The sequence below is a fragment of the Pan troglodytes genome, chromosome 1 (assembly GCF_028858775.2).
Source record: "Pan troglodytes isolate AG18354 chromosome 1, NHGRI_mPanTro3-v2.0_pri, whole genome shotgun sequence".
Taxonomy (NCBI): Eukaryota; Metazoa; Chordata; class Mammalia; order Primates; family Hominidae; genus Pan; species Pan troglodytes.
In genome coordinates, this window is record NC_072398.2 from 33,258,142 (window position 1) to 33,278,077 (window position 19,936).

Sequence of the window (19,936 nt, forward strand, 5' to 3'; positions counted from 1 at the left end):
TTCATATCCATAATTATTTATTGCATTTATTTTTAAGGTAATTAGACTTTTTCTGTTCTCAATGTCTATAATTTTGACTTTCACTGATTTCCTTGTCATTTTCCTGTTAATTCTTTGATATTGTGCATTTTTAACTCTGCTCATTTCTGCTTTCAACGTACATTTTAATTCTGCCATTGCTTTACATGTTTCCTTGCTTTCCTTTCTTATTTAAGGCAGACCCCTTTACATCTCTATCTTTGTGGCTGTCTTTTTATGATTTTACAAACCTACTTCATAGAGGCTTCTTTTTCATAAAGTAATGTCCCTTTTTTATTTTTGGTACACCATGCAAATATTTTATAAAACCTCCATCCCATTGTCATAGAAGTAATATACACAAAACTTCTGCCTTGGAAGGTTCTAGACAAGATTTCCCTTGTCTTATGGTAGGAAGAAGCCTTGTAACTTATGTTTTTCTATTTAAAAAAGGAGAGACACATTCAGACCCAGCTTTTCTCAATAGACAGGGAGGGTGAAATTTACTTGCCTCTTCATTCAGCTGTTTCCATGTTAATAGCCTTCCTCTCTCAGAGGTAAAATCAAGGTCATCAGCCTTTAATTTTGTGCTGGTCTATTGAACTGAGGATGTATCTTCTGTTTCTTAGATGGTTCACTGACTTAGGAAGAGTACATCAAAGTTTAAAGACCTTATTTGAGCAATGAAAAAGATGCTTCTATGCATGTACTGCTCCCAGAACTTCTCATGTGATAACCAGGAACATGTATAAAATTGTATGTGTTTCTATATTTTTCTATGTTTTGGACTCCCAAGTCCAAACATGAGTGGAGAAACAAGTGTTGAAGCAAATGTTGGAAACAGGGAGAATAGGCCAGAAATCCGGTACTTGTTACCCAGAAATGCTGCCTGTTTCTGTTCTCAAGAGCCTCCATATCATGCAGTAAGACATAAACAATGGAACGGAATCACCGTCTTTTCCTGTTGTCCTAGGTTCTGTTCTGTTTCAGAGGGATTGGCATACGGTGCATGGCTAAGAAAGGACATTTAATGGGGTCTCATCCAGACATTGACATGTGATCTTTGCTCATCTTGAACTTGTGCTAGTGGAAATATATTTAATATATCTACATAGGTATAGGTATATTAATTGGAACTTGATAGTGCAGATAACAGGCACATTTAATAACCCAAGTGAAATTAATTTATATATGTAAGTGAAGTTTGAAAGCATTTCATTAATATTATATCTTTAGGGCTTGACTTTATAATCAGCCTGCTCACTTAACAAACTAAAATTCAACATAAACTACAAATCTAGTACACTTTGCATTATACCATAGCAGCCACAAATTAATGAGTAATAAGTAATGCTGTGAGCCAGTAGAAAATGATGCTAGTAACAGAAGAAACGTTTGCACTCACTACACCCATGGCTTTGCTGTACTTGACGAATATTATCATTCAGGAAAATGTTAAGGGATTTTAATAGTCAGTTCCTGCCGATGATCAATAATGACCTCATTATTGCATGTGCTTACATTTTTGTGACATCAGAGGAAAGAAACACTGCAAAACCCAGAATTTTCCAAATTAATTGCTAAAGGTCTTCCAATACAAACTCTTCCAACTACACTGGCACATCATACCCTTTTAACTATTTCTAGAGCTAAAGTGAAAGCAGTAGTGTATTTAGGAAAAACAAAAAGAAAAACCTAGTATTCAGTTTTTATGCAAAATCACCAAGACTTTAATGTAAAGGGGTCCTTTAAAGAAACATACTATTCTCAAAGCTATATTACTTTATATGGCCATATGCTGGGATCTCACATATAAGTGAAATTGGACTTCAATAGCCATAAGGAGAAATGCCACTTTTTCCTCCCAATCCTTGGACTAATGCTGTTTAACTTTTCTTCTTTTTTTTTTTCCTGAGACATGGTCTCATTCTGTTGTCCAGCCTGGAGTGCAGTGGCACGATCTCAGCTCACCACAACCTCTGCCTCCTGAGCTCAAGCCATCCTACTGCCTCAGCTTCCTGAGTAGCTGGGACTACAGGTGTGTGCCATCACACCTGGTTAGTTTTTGTGTTTCATGTAAAGATGGGGTATTGCCATGTTTCCCAGGCTGGTCTCGAACTCCTGAGCTCAAGTGATCTCAGCCTCATAAAGTACTGGGATTACAGGTGTCAGCCACTGTGCCCGGCCTGAGCAATTTTTGATGCATAATTTGACATGAAATTTCAGAAGGCTTGTAAGCCAACACTCCACCCCCATCCTAACAAACAAAGGTAATCGTTTCTGCTTAAAAGTCTCTGAAAATAATATTGATGTAAGTAGAGCAGCATAATACTTCCTACCTAAGAAAATATGGCTGTTTTCATGTTCTCTTGTTAAAGAATCATTGTGGGCAGATAATGAGAAGCAGAGCCTAAGGAAAAGAATGGATAAATTGGGAGGAAGAGGAGAAAAAATAATAGACTGGTCTTTGAAAGGATAAGGGTTGAAGAATTGATGAGTTATATTTGCAAGACAGTTAGTGATTGATTTTGGTATCTTTTAAAGGCTTCTCTACATTATAGAAACACGTTTAACTAGAAGAGAAGGATGAGAGCCCTGATAAAAATTTAAGTATTATCCTGAGCCAGTCCTTAAGGGGAGCATGCTATGTAGCCCTGCTACATTGACAATGTATATAAAAGGATATCTTTCTAAGCATCCTTCTAGGTATCAGTTAGCGAATGTTGTTAGCAAGTTAAAAAATGTCTCTAGGATCTGTGTCAGGAAATGCTCTTATTTGTATTAGCCTAGTCTTCTCTCTAGGATTATGTTACTTATGAGCAGAAGTTGTTCTATGTATTGTATACTTTCATTTTCATCTTAGTTTCCTTTCATAAGTGTTATATCAAAGTTCTGATGATTCATTGAATAATTATAAGTAGCAAAATTAAAATATTTAAAGGAAATTAAAAAGATGAGACTTTTATAAGACTCGTATTCCTATATAAGACTGCAATTAATTATGGGATTGGGAAAAAAAACAAATTATTAAAAAATAAAAACTGCCCAGATGCAGTTGTTCATACCTCTAATCCCAACAGTCTGGGAGGCTGAGGTGGGTGAATCACTTGAGGCCAGAAGTTTGAGGCCAGCCTGGGAAACATAGCAAGACCCTGTGTCTACAAAACACTGATAAAAATTAACTAGTGTGATGGCCTGAGCCTGTAGTCCCAGCTACTTGGAAGGCTGAAGCAGGAGGATCGCTTGAGCCCAAGACGTCAAGGCTGCAGTGAGCCAAGATTGCACCACTGCACTCCAGCCTGAGTGACAGAGCGAGACTCTGTCTCAAAAATAAATAAATAAAATAAAAACTATCACCACCAGCACCACCAAAAAGGAGATCTCATAAGCTTTTTTTAACATTTCCAAAACAAAGGCTCTCTAAGCTTCTTTTCTTTCTCATTCTAGAAAGCTAATGATAGAATTTTTTTTCCCCCTGAAAGCCTCAGCTACATTCACCATGTCCTGCATTTATTGTTGACAGCTGTTCAAGACCTACAAGGTGAAGTTGAATATTACACACTTTTCTGGAGTTCTGCTACCTCAAACGACTCTCTAAAAATCTTGCCAGATGTAAACTCTCATGTCATTGGCCACCTAAAGCCAAACACAGAGTATTGGATCTTTATCTCTGTCTTCAATGGAGTCCACATCATCAACAGTGCAGGACTTCATGCAACCACTTGCGATGGGGGTGAGTCCAGATTCTAAAGGATATTTGCCTCAGAGATGCGAACGGAATTGATTGATTCTTGCCGGGGTTGAGATCAGTCATCCCTCCATTATAAAATTTCCGGTGTGGGAGGGAAGGGGGTGGAGGCTAAAATGCTTAAGTGCTCACTGTCATCAGTAGCAGATCAATAAGCAGTCCCATTGAGACAGAAGCACAAGCTCTAATAATGAGATATTAGCCCGGTTTGTTCCTGTTCTTTTCAGTGTATACTTATTTTAGAGCTGAGTTCACATCAATAAATGGTGACATTTAGAAACATTTTTTTTTAAGATTTGCCCTCAGAAGCAGTGCGTTTTTCAAAACGACAGCCAAACACAGTGAGAGCCCTCCCTGAGTCACCAGAAATGGTAGGTGGAAGTTCAGCCACTGAGAAAAATTGCCTGTGACTCATTTCTAAGCCAGTTAGCAAGGGGGAGGAAGCAAGGGAAGCAACTTGTGAATCTGAAATGTGTTTGGAATGGTCTTTCTAATCTTTTTGGCTTTATAAAGTCTCATTATAAACATTATAATATCATTACCTCCCAAGCAAGTGTTCCAGGTCATTAGCAGAGCTCTTTAAGTGTGGAACCCATTTCCCTTTGTGGTGCCAAAGGTCGGCACCTTTTGTTTATAAAATAGGGTAGATCACAAGGACAATTCTTCAACTAGTTAAGATGGGTTCTTATGATAAAAATAGGTCTTCGCATAGTTATTTCTGACATGCTTGAATAATTATGCAATTTAACGCTAAGCAAGATTTTTTTCTTATGTTAGATTTCATCATTACCTATGGTAATCAACATTCAAAATCATTTACATAATGACAATATTGCATTATTGCTTCATATTGCTTGAGTTACAAGCTAGTAACATCAAATGATTTTTCACGTTCCACCAGCCTCATTGTATTTGAGTTTTATTTTTTGCTCAAGGAGCAAATTTTATTTCCTTCCCTCCCTCCCCTGCACCTTGAAGGTATAGAGCGAAAGGATGGAAAAAAGACAAAAAATAGATAAGTGTTAGTGGTGCAGATGGGTGAATAATTTATCATCATATCCCACTGGTCACATAGTATTGAAGATTAGCACTATGCTGGTGGTATAAAGCATTTTACCACCAATTCTTATGGTTTCTAACTGAGAGTATAATAAGCCAATTTACAGAGGACTACAGACTGTGATAACTTCATCAGCGAAAAGCAGATAAGCGAGGAACCCTTTGCTAAACCTAAATACTAATCTGCATTTAGCTTAACATGTGCTTTTTCAGAGACAGCTGGAGTTTATTCAGTTTCTTCCTTTAATTCTAGAGCCTCAGGGCATGCTTCCTCCAGAGGTTGTCATCATCAACAGTACAGCTGTACGTGTCATCTGGACATCTCCTTCAAACCCAAATGGTGTTGTCACTGAGTATTCTATCTATGTAAATAATAAGCTCTACAAGACTGGAATGAATGTGCCTGGGTCGTTTATTCTGAGAGACCTGTCTCCCTTCACTATCTATGACATTCAGGTTAGAACATTGTTTTTTGATGGTTAGGCTTATGGATATGTTAAATAAAACATGCCAGGCTATGTCTTCAAGTGGATATCTTCTGTCTTGGTTACAGATTATTTCTTTGGTGGGGAAGGGAAAAGAGAGAAGGGAAATTGATCAGAACTAAATCTGTGTGCTGTAGGCAAACGTGAGTCTCTGGAGAGAAGATAATGATAACATGGAAAACGATGGTGATGAGGATGGTGATGAAATTCTCACTGGCAAAATGAAGCTAATCATGTATTCTAAATAAATCTTGTTAAGCAGCTTACCTTTTCCCAGGATCTTTTACTGAAATCAAAATCAGAATCAGTTTGTAAATGTGGAGATGTTTTTTTCTCTTCCCATTTCTCCTATTTACTAATTTAATATCTCCAGAGAAGTTATGAAACTTCACTTGGTGTCAATTTCCTCTTTTGTAAGGGCAATGGACTAGATGTCTTCAAACATTCTAGCCACCTCTAGCATTCTGTGATTCTGAATGCAACAGGAAGACACATATAAAAAATATAGCAGACAAAAAATATTAAAAGGTTTTATCTGAAGGTGAAAGAAATATATTTATTCATCACTCAAAAAATGTTCAATGTTCTCCGCATATGTGAGAGCAATTGTGGTTAAAATTTTTTGCCCTTGGACTTCTTTGAGAATCTTATGAAGTCAGTGTACTCTGCCTTAGAAAAATATTTATGCACTTGTATGACAAAATTTAACACATAATTTCAGAAAGTGCACTGATCACTTGAAGTCAAATTCATAGACTTCTTCAGGGGCTACTGGCCTTAAAAGTAGAAAAAGTATAGGGAATACTAAGGCATATAAAACAAGGAACTTATCTTCACCGAATTGGAAATCTTGTTGGAGTACCAAGCCATAAAAGATAACAAGGCTAAATGTGCAAATGAGTGATTAAAAAAATCAGAGTATTTCAGAAACCCCACATTTAGAGAAAGCTTGCAATTTACAAAATTTTTTAATAAACTATGCTACTTCCAAAAGTCATAAGAGCTTCATAAGATAATTTTCAGAAGATATTAAGCACAGAAATTTTATATGACCACAGAAACTTTTTACTGGTTCTATCCATTTAATAGTACTACCTCATTCAGGTTTCCATCTCCTTTTCCTGACATTTGAGGTTAAGACATATAATCATCTGGCTACAACCAACACTTTAGTTTCCCCTACTGTGACTCACAGACCTAGCTTCCTAAGAAAACCAAATAAAAATATCTTTGAATAAAGAAGAAAGGTACATTAATTATTTTTCTTTTTTTTTTTCATTTAAATGTATTTTATTTTAAGTTCCTGGATATGTGTTCAGGACATGTAGGTTTGTTACCTAGGTAAACGTATGCCATGGTGGTTTGCTGCACCTAACAACCCATCTACCAGGTATTTACCTGTACATGTATTATTAGCTATTTATTCTGATGATCTCCCTCCCCTGATGCCCCCCCAACAGGCCCCAGTGTGTGTTGTTCCCCTTGCTGTGTCCATGTGTTCTCACTGTACAGCTCCTACTTATAAGTGAGAACATGTGATGTTTGTTTTTCTGTTCCTGTGTTAGTTTGCTGAGGATAATGGCTTCTAGCTCCATCTATGTCCCTGTAAAGGACATGATCTCATTCCTTTTTATGGCTGCATGGTATTCCATGGTGTATATGTACCACATTTTCTTTATCCAGTCTATAATTGATGGACATTTGGGTTGATTCCATGTCATTGCTATTGTTAATAGTGCTGCAATGAACATATATGTGCATGTATCTTCATAATAGAATGATTTATATTTCTTTGGGTATATATCCAGTAATGGGATGGCTGGGTCTAAAGGTGTTTCTGGTCCTAGGTCTTTGAGGACCCACCACACTGTCTTTCACAATGGTTGAACTAATTTACATTCCCACCAACAGTGTAAAAGCCCTTCTATTTCTCCACAGCTTCACCAGCATCTGTTGTTTCTTGACTTTTTAATAATCACCATTCTGACTGGCATGAAATGGTATCTCATTGTGGTTTTGATGTGCATTTCTCTAATGATCAGTTATGTTGAGCTCCAGGTGCCCACCACCACACCAGGTTATTCTTTTGTGTGTATTTTCAGTAGAGACAGGGTTTCACCATGTTGACCAGGCTGGTATCAAACTCCTGACCTCAAGTGATCCACCTGCCTAAGCTTCCCACAGTGCTGGGATTACAGGTGTGAGCCACTGCACCCAGCCAAGTATCTACTTTTTGAATAATCCCTTTATATGTCCCTTTTACAAAGAAATAATAATTTCATTTTTATTCAGTTTTACCTCTTTTTAATATAAATATAATAAGCTTTATATGTTTGTTGGCCGCATAAATTCTTCTTTGGAGACGTGTCTGTTCATATCCTTTGCCCACTTTTTTTGATGGGGTTGTTTTTTCTTGCAAATTTGTTTAAGTTTCTTATAGATTCTAGATATTAAACCTTTGTCAGATGGATAGATTGCAAAAATGTTCTCCCATTCTGTAGGTTGCCTGTTCACTCTGATGATAGTTTCTGTTGCTATGCAGAAGCTCTTTAGTTTAATTAGATCCCATTTGTCAATTTTTGCTTTTGTTGCAATTGTTTTTGATGTTTTTGTCATGAAATGTTTGCCTGTGCCTATGTCCTGAATGGTATTGCCTGGGTTTTCTTCTAGGATTTTTATAGTTTTGGGTTTTACATTTAAGTCTTTAATCCATCTTGAGTTACTTTTTGTATAAGATGTAAGGAAGGGATCCAGTTTCAATTTTCTGCATATGGCTAGCCAGTTTTTCCAGTACCATTTATTAAATAGGGAATCCTTTCCCCACTGCTTGTTTTTGTCAGGTTTGTCGAAGATCAGATAGTGGTAAATGTGCAGTCTTATTTCTGAGCTCTCTATTCCGTTCCATTGGTCCACGTGTCTGTTTTTGTACCAGTACCATGCTGTTTTAGTTACTGTAGCCTTGTAGTATAGCCTAAAGTCAGGTAGTGTGATGCCTCCAGCTTTGTTCTTTTTGCTTATGATTGTCTTGGCTATACAGGCTCTTTTTTGGTTCCATATGAACTTTAAAGTAGTTTTTTCTAATTTTGTGAAGAATGTCATTGGTAGTTTAATGGGAATATCATTGAATCTATTAATTACTTTGGGCAATATGGCCATTTTCATGATATTTATTCTTCCTATCCATGAGCATGGAATGTTTTTCCATTTGTGTCCTCTCTGATTTTCTTAAGCAGTGGTTTGTTTTCATTGCACACCATGATTCCCATAGACTACCTGAGTTGTCTTAGCATGGAATATGTGGACTGATGTTTATGTTCATGATTCTTATGGTGAGTCCATGTATGCAGGTAGACCATAGGCCAAATTATAAAATAGAAATCATGCTCCAAATAAATTAGAAATATAGCTATATAAAAAAGGCTAACACAGGAAGGTGATGGAGGATTTGCTGTATTGTCTTCTTTTGACCAGTGTTCGGGAAAGCTGAGTTTTCAAAAGGCACCTTATTCATTTGCTTTACCAAGACTCGAAACACACAACCTAGAAGTGAGAACACTGTGTGCTGTGCATGCATGTGCAGCTCAGCTTTCTGACTCTGGATCAAGAGTTAACGTTTAAAAGTGTTTAAGGCCTATTCTATGGAAAAGGCTTTATTTATACCACTACTGGTTTGCGTCAGGTATAAATAACTCAAGCCAGTAGGTATAAAGCCTCCTCTTCTGGTAGCCTGAGGAGAGTGGAAACAGATGAAAATACAAAAGACCAAAGTAGAATCCAATAATAGAATTTTGTTATTAGTGCCTAAGATATTCTTATTCCTGATTACTATATTTTTTGTGAAGCTTTTTGCAGTCCAAGAATACTGTACTTGATATAGCTGTTGCATTTCTGGAAATTTGAACATCAAATTTCAGTGATTTTCATTACGATGTCAAAGGTGATTTAGTTTCATTTAAAATAAGCATTTAAATGGAATGCCTAATACTTTAGAATTAAGGTTCTCTATGCTAACCCCATCTGTAAAATAGCTATTGATTTTAAAGCACGTAACACACTCAAGTATGTACTTTTTTTTTTTTTTTTTTTTTTTGAGACAGAGTCTCACTCTTGTCACCCACATTGGAGTGCATTGGCACGATCTCGGCTCACTGCAACCTCTGCCTCCTGGAATCAAGAGATTCTCGTGCCTCAGCCTCCCAAGTACCTAGGATTCCAGGTGCCCACCACCACACCAGGTTATTCTTTTGTGTGTATTTTCAGTAGAGACAGGGTTTCACCATGTTGACCAGGCTGGTATCAAACTCCTGACCTCAGGTGATCCGCCTGCCTAAGCTTCCCACAGTGCTGGAATTACAGGTGTGAGCCACTGCACCCAGCCAAGTATCTACTTTTTGAATAATCCCTTTATATGTCCCTTTTACAAAGAAATAATAATTTCATTTTTATTCAGTTTTACCTCTTTTTAATATAAATACGGTAAGCTTTATATTTGTGTTTCATTCACATGTTATACAGTATAGTTTTAGCACTAGAAATAGGTCCCAAAATGGAGACTTGGAATGTTAACATTAGTAAGAATAAAAAAATATTGGCACATTTCTCTAACATTTGAGGTTAAAACATATATAATCATCTGGCTACGAGCAGTAGTCATTGGTCATTTTCCTTTGACCAAGGAATCAAAAGAAATGTTTTCTGGAGAAACATTTGAATATACCTAAGTAGTTTAGAGCTTAAAGTGATGTTTAACACTTAGATGAGAAGCCAGTAGGGTACAGTGGAGAACAGCTCAGATATCCCAAATCTCACCAGCTTGACAATATTCCCTGGCTTCTCTGCAAATTTGTTTAAATGGAGTTATGAGGAATCAGTACGATTATTTGTGCATATATCCATTATAATATTTGGCACATATTAGATACAAAATAAATTCCGTTGAATTGATTCTGAGTTATCTCATTATGTATCATAGAATCAAATTTTTCCAACATGTATAAAGTTCATTTTCATTAATTATATTACAGCATTATATTTTAAGTTCATCTGCCTTTATTTCAGATTTAATTGGACATGCTCAGAATGTAGGCCCTTGATAGTGTTTAAATATCCACTATTAATACCTCAAAAGACTATATGGCATCAATAAGTAACACAACTCATACAGCATTATGAACATATGCCTCAACTAACATTTAGGTACCCTATGAATAAAATAGCATATCTAGTAAATACAAGAATCCCATTTGCCTTTCCTCAACCACCAAAGGAACAGAGAACTGTTTCACATAAAAGCTCGGAATTAATGTTTAAGATTCATCAGTACCTAGCTTGCCTTCTCCATTTATATATTAGATGCTTAAAGTAAATTAGCACTGTAAAAAGTACAGTTTCTCTTTGGTTTATCCTTTAATTGAGAGCAGAATGATATCGCTTTGTAGATGTTCCCAATCTTTTGCATATTCATTTCTCTCTCCTCCCTCTTGGTTAACGTGTTCCTTTTGTGTGACTAATGCTTGATGAACCCCATTTCTAATCTTCAGTTATTCCACCCTCCTCGGTTTTTATTCAGATTAGGTGGCAGAATTAAAGGGATGAATGATGATTTTCTGCTGTGATTAAGGTAAAAATACAATTGCATCTGGAACAAATGGATATAAAATACCTCAGCCATATTGGAAGGCTTCTCTAGGCCTCATTTTTCCTCCATTAGACATTAGCATTTAGGCTATTTGTTTTACAGTGTCAAGACTTCTAGAAGATACCATCATTACACTACTTAGTTATAGATTTAGAGAACAGTGAGCAGTGATAACCTATTATGCTTGCAAACTGTCACTTGGGCATCTTCCATTCCTTGACTATGCTCTTGAGTAGATTAATGTATCTTTCTCTTTGTGAATAGTTGCAACCAGAGAGTAAACATCATCATTCGCATTACTAAATCAATTGTCTTGATCCCAATTCTGTACCTTCCTCTGAGCTCATTCCTTTGGAGTCAGTTAACATCAAAAATGAATATTGATTAAACCTCAAGAGGCTATAGAGAAATACAAGAGATTCATGTGAAATGAGGGAAGGTGGGATTCAGACTATTGTTAGTAAGTATTTCAAAAATGGTTGCATTTATTTTTTCTAAACTAATGTTTGCAGGTTGAAGTCTGCACAATATATGCCTGCGTGAAAAGCAATGGAACCCAAATCACCACTGTGGAAGACACTCCAAGTGATATACCAACACCCACAATTCGTGGCATCACTTCAAGGTACAAAATTTTGTGTCAGTTAAATCTAAGGAACTCTGATCAGAAGAAATGAAAATAAAAATCAAAGGTATCCTCTCAGCCATGACAATCTCATTTGATGGGTTATTATAAGTATGTTTGTAAATCAAATTTTTGTATTATTTCACAGATATTAATCTTCACTGGACATCCAATGGCATTTAATCTTTAATTTCCCTGATTGCCCAGCCTCAGATTTCTTATTTAGTAACCTGTAAGCAAATACTTGAAATACATGTCTCCTTATTTGAATGTGTCCTTTAGTGAATCCTTTTGCGGAGCATAATACAAGCTTAATTGTAATGACTACCTTCTAACTTAATCTTTTTGAAAAAAAATTGATTTATATACATCAGAGTGCCCTAAAGCTAGAAATCTGTAAAATTAGTAGGGCAGATAATGTTTAGATAAGCATCACCAATTTTGTCAGCTTCTTGGTAGAATCACTTTATTTTTCTTTATTCTTTTGTTGCTGAGAAATGACCATAGTTTGAAAGCGAGTCTCTTTATAATTCATAATTAGTAACGACAACAATAATAATAATATTTGGTATTGTTTCCAAAGCTGAAAATAAGATGGTAAATTGTTCATCCGTTTGTATCAAGTTGAGGCTGGGAAAAGAAATCTTAGTGCTTTCACATTATACTTTTTGCTTAAGCCAAATGAATCACCCTTCTCTTACACATACAAACAACACACACACACACAGACACATACACACACTGAAATAATCAGTCTATTATTAATGTTTCAATTCTGAAGGATTCCTCTATGACATGTTGAAATTTCTGGATCTTAAATCAGTTCAAAAAATTAGTACTGGTTTTGGCAACCTATGGTTAAAATAATTAGAAAAATTCAACTAACCGGACTGTTAGCTGTTCGTGGCAATAATCATATCTTGTCTGCTTGAGTATATCTTCTATCAAACACATGACAGATACTGATTTAATTTTTGGCATACTAATTAGTTTATAATCCCCCCAGCAGATATCCCCCAACCTATTCACAGTATTATCTACTATGCAGGGAGGAAATAGTCATATTAAATGGGCGTTAGAGACCTTTATTCTTTAGCAAACACATCTGTGGCTATAATAATATAGAAGGCAAGGTGGGGCGTGGTAGCTTACGCCTGTAATCCCAGCACTTTGGGAGGCCAAGGTGGGCGGATCACGAGGTCAGGAGATCGAGACCATCCTGGCTAACACGGTGAAACCCTGTCTCTACTAAAAATACAAAAAATTAGCAGGGCGTGGTGGCAGGCACCTGTAGTCCCAGCTACTCGGGAGGCTGAGGCAGGAGAATGGCGTGAACCTGGGAGGTGGAACTTGGAATGAGCCGAGATCACGCCACTGCACTCCAGCCTGGGCGACAGACCGATACTCTGTCTCACAAAAAAAAAATATATATATATATATATATACATATATATATATATATATATACACATAGAAGGCAAAAGTAATACAAAAGAGCATAAGACATGATTCTAAATTTGCAAAGTTCCAGTCCACTGTGGAAGATACTCCCCTAAATAAATGTTTATAGAACAATGTAAAAAACACTATAATAAGAGGTTTAGATGTGCAAAAACATAAAGAGAAAAATAGCAAACTTTACCCAGAATTATCAGTGAAGGCATCATGGAAGATGTGACATTTGACTTCAGTCTTGAAAAGCTCAAGGAAGAATTATAGTTAGGTGGGTGGATGTTTTCAAATTCTTGTCTGCTGGCATCCCCATGACTCAAGCCCATGTGAATGACGTAACAGAATATGCCTCATAGTACATATTTATTTATAACTAAAAATAACATCTAAGCTTTATAAGAAATGGAACAAATGTGACTGTGTCTCTAGGTTTTTTTTCCTTTAAGAAGATTATTGCACATAATAACAGAGGACAAATATTTTTAGTTGCTATTAAAAATTGCTTGTATCCAAATACATTAAATTGATGACAGAAACATTAAAAAGAGTATTATACAACAAGAACAAGGAAAGTGAGAGAGGAGACAACAACAGAAAAGAGACTGCAACACAATTTTGTAAGCAATATTTGTCAGAAAGAAGCAAATGATTTAATACAGTGGAGAAATTTACAACCAAAATATTGGTTGACAAAAGACAATAATGACAGGAAACAAACTGTTTTTTCCACAGCGAACTGGAGAGGCTGAGCACTTAGAAGTTTTAAGGATGTAAAGAGGAGGAGAGAGGGTAAGGTTTAAAGCTGAAATCATGGGGTGAGACACAACTGTTAACAAATAAGTGTTTGGAATCCCAGGTCTCTTGCATCTTTGCTGTGCATCCAGGGGTCTATTTCTCTTCCTCCACATGACAAAGTCCACCGACCAGGAGATTAGACATTTATTCTCTGGAGAAACTGAGGGCTACTAGGCAGAGGGGAGCTGAGATGAGACACAGAAGTAAAAACAGTGATAAAGTGAGACTACAACCTGAATGGTGGGCTTTTTGGCTAAGTTTCCCAGTTCTGCCCTCAAAAGCAAGTAGACAAGTCATAAACACCTCCAGATAGGAAACTGAACATAGTTTTCTAGAAAAAAAAGAATGATCTCAAAAAAAATACCTCCAGATAATAGCATATAGGGATCCCTAACAGTAAAAACAACTTGTCCTCTGGTCACCCACTAGGGAAGTATGCCAATCAACAAGGCTCACCTACCTATAAAGCTTTTAGTCGGCTTTTCTTTTTTTTTTTTTTTTTTTTTGGTGCATCACTCTTAAAGATAAAAAGGGGACCAAAATAAACAAAAGACATGATACAATAGATTCAGAGACAATGCAGGTGGGGAAAAAAAATTATAGCCTCAGACAGATAAAAGAAAATTCTCTAACCATAAAACAAAACCAGCATACTTAAAAAAATAAATAAATAACCAACGAGGAGAAAACCTCATGGAAATTAAAAGGGTGAAAAGCTGAATTGAAACTTCTGAAGAAAGTTCAAGGGAATGTCTCTGAAAATGCAATGAAACACAAAGATTTAAAAGAGAGAGAGAGAAAGAAAAAACAATAGAGAGCATCCAGGAAGTCTGATATTTGAATAATAAGAGCTTCGAAAGAGAATCAAAGGAAAAGAGGGAGAAAAAAAAAAAAAAAAAAAAGACAAGAAAATATCCCAGAACCAATGTACTACTGTGCAGATCAAAAGATTCCCTGGATACCAACAATATGACTAAAAAGTGATTACATATAAAGGGATATTATCAGGAAATTGCAGAGTACCATGTTTAAAAAGTACATCCAAAAAGCTGCCAGGAAGAACAGACACTACCACAATCAAGATATGAAGCAGCATCATGATGTCGGTCTCCTTTATTGCTAACCCCTCTTCTACCCTTCCTAAAACTAAGCAAACACTGCCATGTTTTGTTATGTATAATTCTGCCTTTTCCATATTGTCATGTAAATGGATCACATAATATGTAGCCATTCAAATGGCTTCTTTTAGTTAGCATAATGCATTTAAGATTTGTCCATCTTATTGTATACATACTAGCAGTTGTATACATACTAGTAGTTGTCAGTTTTTGTTGCTGAGTAAGATTCCATTATATGAAAGTTCTACAGTTTGTGCACAGTTTGGATAATTTTCAGTTCTCCGTGACCACAATTAAAGTTGCTATAAAACATCTATATACAGGTTTTTGTGTGAAGATATATTTTCATTTCATTTGGGTAAATACCCAGGAGTTGGATTGCTGAGTCATAAAGAAACTGCCAGACTGATTTACAAAGTGACTGTAACATCTTTCACTCCTACTAGCATTGTATGAGAGTTCAAGTTGCTCTACATTTTTGCTGGTACTTGAGATACTATGAGGTGTTTTCCTCTTATTTTTTAAATAGTCATTTTAATAGATGTTTGTGGTGTGTTATTATGGTCTTAAATTACATTTTCCCTAATGACTAATGATACCGATAAGCTTTGCAATTGCTTTTTGCATGCACTTTGGCATTTGTTTACTCTGGGAAACAGTATCTCCAAATCTTTTGCAAATTTGTTAATTAGATTCTTTGTTTTCTTATTTTTTGAGTTTTGAAAATTTTTTAAATATATTTTGGATTTGAGTTTTTGTCACATATGTGATTTACAGATATTTCTTCTCTACCTTATGATTTGTTTTCAATTATCTTATTTGTCTGTTTTTAAGAGAAAGAGTTTTAACTTTCAAGAGAGTTAGATTTGTTACTTTTTCCTTTACGGTTTGTGCATCTGGTATTTTATCTAAGAACTTTTTGCTTGAGTTAAGGTCACAGAGACTTTCTCTTGTCTATTTCCTAGAACATTTGTATGTTTACATGTTGAATTTATGTCTATGATTGGTTTTGTGTTAATTTTTGTATACACTGAGGCATGAGTCAAGGTTAATTTTTTTTGGCATGTAAGTATTTAATAGTATCAACAAAATTTTTGGAAAGATTATCTTTTCTTTATTGAATATTTTTAGATTTTTGTCAAAAATCAATTTAAACACGTTTTGTAGGCCATTTTTGGACTCTCTTTTATGTTCAGTTTATCAATATGTATATCTATACCAATATCACACAGTCTTGATTACTACAGCTCTATAGTAAGCTGTCAAATCACATTGTATGAGTCCTCCAACTTTGACCTTTATAAAAATCATTTTGGCCTTTCTCACTACTTTGCCTGTCCATATAAATTTCAGAAACAGGTCATTGATATCTACAAAACATGTGATTTTGATTAGAACTGCATTGAATTTGTGGATCAATTGGTAGAGAAATGACATCTTAATATCAAATGTTCTGATTCAAGAACACACTGTTGCTCATTTATTTGCATCTTCTTTCCTTTATTTTATCAGTGTTTCATATAATCCAGTATGCAAATACTACACATATTTTATTAAATTTATACCTAATTACTTATTTGGGGGGTGCTATTATTAATGTTTCTTTAAAACAAATTCAAATCCAATTGTTGCTAGTGTGTAGAAACAAATTAATTTTGGAATAGTGAGCTTACATCCAGCAAACGTGCTAAACTCCTTATAAGTCTTAAGAGCTTTTTTGTAATTCCCTAGTCTATATAGATCTTCTGCAAAGAGAAACTGTTTATTTTTTTCATTTCCAATCAGTATGTCTTTTATTTCTTTTTCCTGCCTTATTGCACTGGATAGTTTAATAACGTGATAAGAGCATATCCTTGACTTGTTCCCAATCTTTGAAAGAAAACTTTCAGTCTTTTACCCTTAGATGTAATGTTATGTATGAAATTTTTGGCCATGCCTTTTATCACGTTGAAGAACTTACTTTTTATTTTTAATTTGCTGACAGTTTTCATTATAAATGGACATGGAAATTTGTCAAATGCTTTTTTGACATTTTAAATTTGTACTATGATGGATTATATTTACTGATTTTAAATTATTGAACTAGTCTGTATTCGCTGGATAACCACAACTTCGTTGTGATATATTTTCTTCTTCATATATTGGGGGATGCAATATACTATTATCTTATAGAAAATGTTCATCTGTGTTCATAAAATATATTGGACTGTGTTTGATTTTCTTGTAATACCTTTGCCTGGATTGGGTATCATGGTAATTTCTGGTCTCATACTAACTTGGGAAGCATTTCCTTCTTTTCTATTTTGTGGAAGAGATTGTACAAAAGTGTTATTATTTCTTAAATCTTGGTAAAATTCACCAGTGAAACCCATATTTGCCTGGAGTTTTTCTTTGATGGAAGGTTTTTTAACTTGGAATTCAATTCCCTTAATAATGTATGATATTTGGCAATTTATTCTCCAGTGAGTTGAGTCATCTTGTGGGTGCAGAAAATAGGTTAATTTAATCAAATTGGTCAAATTTATTAGCAGGAAGTTGTTTGTAGTATGTTTGTACTACAAACAACAATTTGTTGGAACTGATTTTATTCTTTCATTTCTGATATTGGTAGTAAGTGCCCCCGTTTTTCTGTTCAGCCTAGAGTTTTATCAATTTTGTAGATCTTTTCAAAGAACCATTTTTGGCTTTATTTATTTTCTATATCATCTACATTGTTTTCTATTTTCCATTTCAGTGATTTCTGCTCTCTATTGTTTTCTTCCCTCTTGCCTTGCTATTCCTTCTCTAGTTTCTTAAAGATGAAAACTTTCATTATTGATTTGAGACCTTTCTTCTTTTCTCTCAGTCCTGCTTCGGTATAAAGCTCACAAATTTTGAAATGTTGCATTGCACTTCATTTGTTCAAAATATATTTTAATTTCTCTTGACACTTCTTTAACCCATGGATTATTTACAAGGGGATTGTTTAATTTCCAAGTATTTGGGGATTTTTCAGCTAAGTTTCTATCTGAGTTTCTAGTTTAATTCTATTATGATCTAAGAACATAATTTTAGAATTCCAATTCTTGTAATTAGTTACAGTTTTTTCAGGGCCCCAGAATATGATCTATCTTAGTGAATGGATGTGCACTTGAGGAGAAGGTACAGTCTGTTGTTGTCAGATAGAGTGTTTTGTAAATGTCAATTAGATCAAGTTGAGTGATAATGGTGTTCAGATCATCTATATACTTACTGATTTTCTGCCTGCTTGTTTTATCAGTTATTGTGAGAATGGTGTTGAAGTCTCCAAATGTCATTGTGGCTTTATCTATTTCTTCTTCAGATCTATTAGTCTTTCCTTCATGTATTTTGATGTTTTATTATTAAGTGCATACATGTTTAGGATTGTTAATGTCTTGATAAACTGGCTCTTTTATCATTATATGATAAGCCCTTTTACTTCCTGATAATTTCCTTGTTCTTAAGTTTATTTTGTCTAATATTAATATAGCCACTCCAGCTTTCAATTGCTTAGTGTAATTCTGGGTGATTTTTCGATTGATTCCTTCACATTTTGAATATTAGGTTATAAAAATCTGACTCCTGTTAAAATCCTTTGAAGAAAGTTAGAGTTCTTATTTACTTTTTTCAGCAGGTTACCAAGTGGTTAGCTGCAGACTCCAAATTCTGTTTTCCTTTGCCAGTGACTACAGTCAGTTCCTATTTTTTCATAAAGTAGCATAGCAAAGCTATGAACTTTGCTTTACTACTCTGTGTCTGCACAATGGCTAATTTGGGATTTGGCTGTAGAATTATGTAATAGTTCTGATCTCAAAATCTTCGCTGTGCTGCTTGCATAGGCTATGCATGTGAGGCAACCATAAATGTGCAGCTTGGAGTTGAGTCAGGACTTGCGTTCGTTCATTCATAAAATTAGCTTCTAGCTTTCTTCTCTCTGAAATGTCCCCCATCTTTCCAGCTCCTTTGGACTTCCTTCCCTGGATTTTTGGCTAGAATGATATGATTTCTTTTGAAATGTTTGCCTCCCAGCCTGCCTCCAAATTTGCATAACTAGAGTTGTTCTTAGGCAATGAGGTAAGAGGAATTCGAGAAAAAGAAATAACAAGGACTTCCCCCACATTCTTTGGGCTATAGAGGCCCCATTTCCTGATTTCTCTGGACAGAAAGATTTTTCCCCCGCTTGGGGCTTTAGATTCCAATTTGGCCACAGCTGCCGCAGTGCAGCTCCTTGGCTCTGATCATCCTCGGAGCAGGGCCCAGCAGAAAGAAGACAAAACAAAACAAAACAAAACAAAACAAAAATGGGGGTTTTCCCTATACTCTCTGGCTTGCAAGGCATTTTGTTCTAGATACTCTAGCCAGAAAAAATTTACTTTCTCTAGGATTTTGCTTCCCTAGTTCACAGTTTCACACTGATACTGCCCTTGGGTTAAAGATGGGAAGTAAAGGAGGGGGAGAAAAAATGGGAAACTCACCCTGTAACATTCATTCTTAAAGTTTTGTCTCCCCTCCTGATCAGCCTGCTATTGTTAACTTTTCAGAGTCCTCAGGTAGTTACTTTATATAATTTGTGCAGATATTGAGTTGTAATCAGTGGGAGAGATAAGCTGTAATGGGCTTATTCCATAATGTCCTGCATGGGAAGACCCCTCCACCACAGTTTTCTTTCTTCCAATGCCTTTGGCAACTTTCGTTTTTCCCCCCAGTCAGAAGCCTAGCAAAAACTTGATAGAAATCATTCATAACCAAATATTGGCATGTAAAATCTTTCCTTTCTTAAAATGATCCATAGTAGCAGAGTAACATTTTCCAAAGGCAAGACTCTAATGAGCAAGTATAGGCTGCCAAGCCATTAATCAAAATTATACCAACACCAAAGCAGTTAGCCTCGTGTGTGTATGGTACTGTTTGTGTAATTTCATTATACTTCTGGCAATGTATACCTGTTAGTTATGTTTCTATTTTGGTTTTTAAAAATCTTTCATATTAGCAACATGC

General features: G+C 35.5%; 1 protein-coding gene across 1 annotated transcript in view; it reads left to right on the top strand.

The window, feature by feature from the left end:
- Positions 1 to 19,936, top strand: part of USH2A (usherin) — a 798,713-nt gene that overhangs the window by 572,112 nt on the left and 206,665 nt on the right. Inside the window, exons 44-46 of the mRNA XM_016938662.4 lie at positions 3,542 to 3,751; positions 5,079 to 5,281; positions 11,461 to 11,573. Of these exons, the coding sequence (XP_016794151.3) occupies positions 3,542 to 3,751; positions 5,079 to 5,281; positions 11,461 to 11,573 (526 nt within the window). The remainder of the gene's footprint in view (positions 1 to 3,541; positions 3,752 to 5,078; positions 5,282 to 11,460; positions 11,574 to 19,936) is intronic.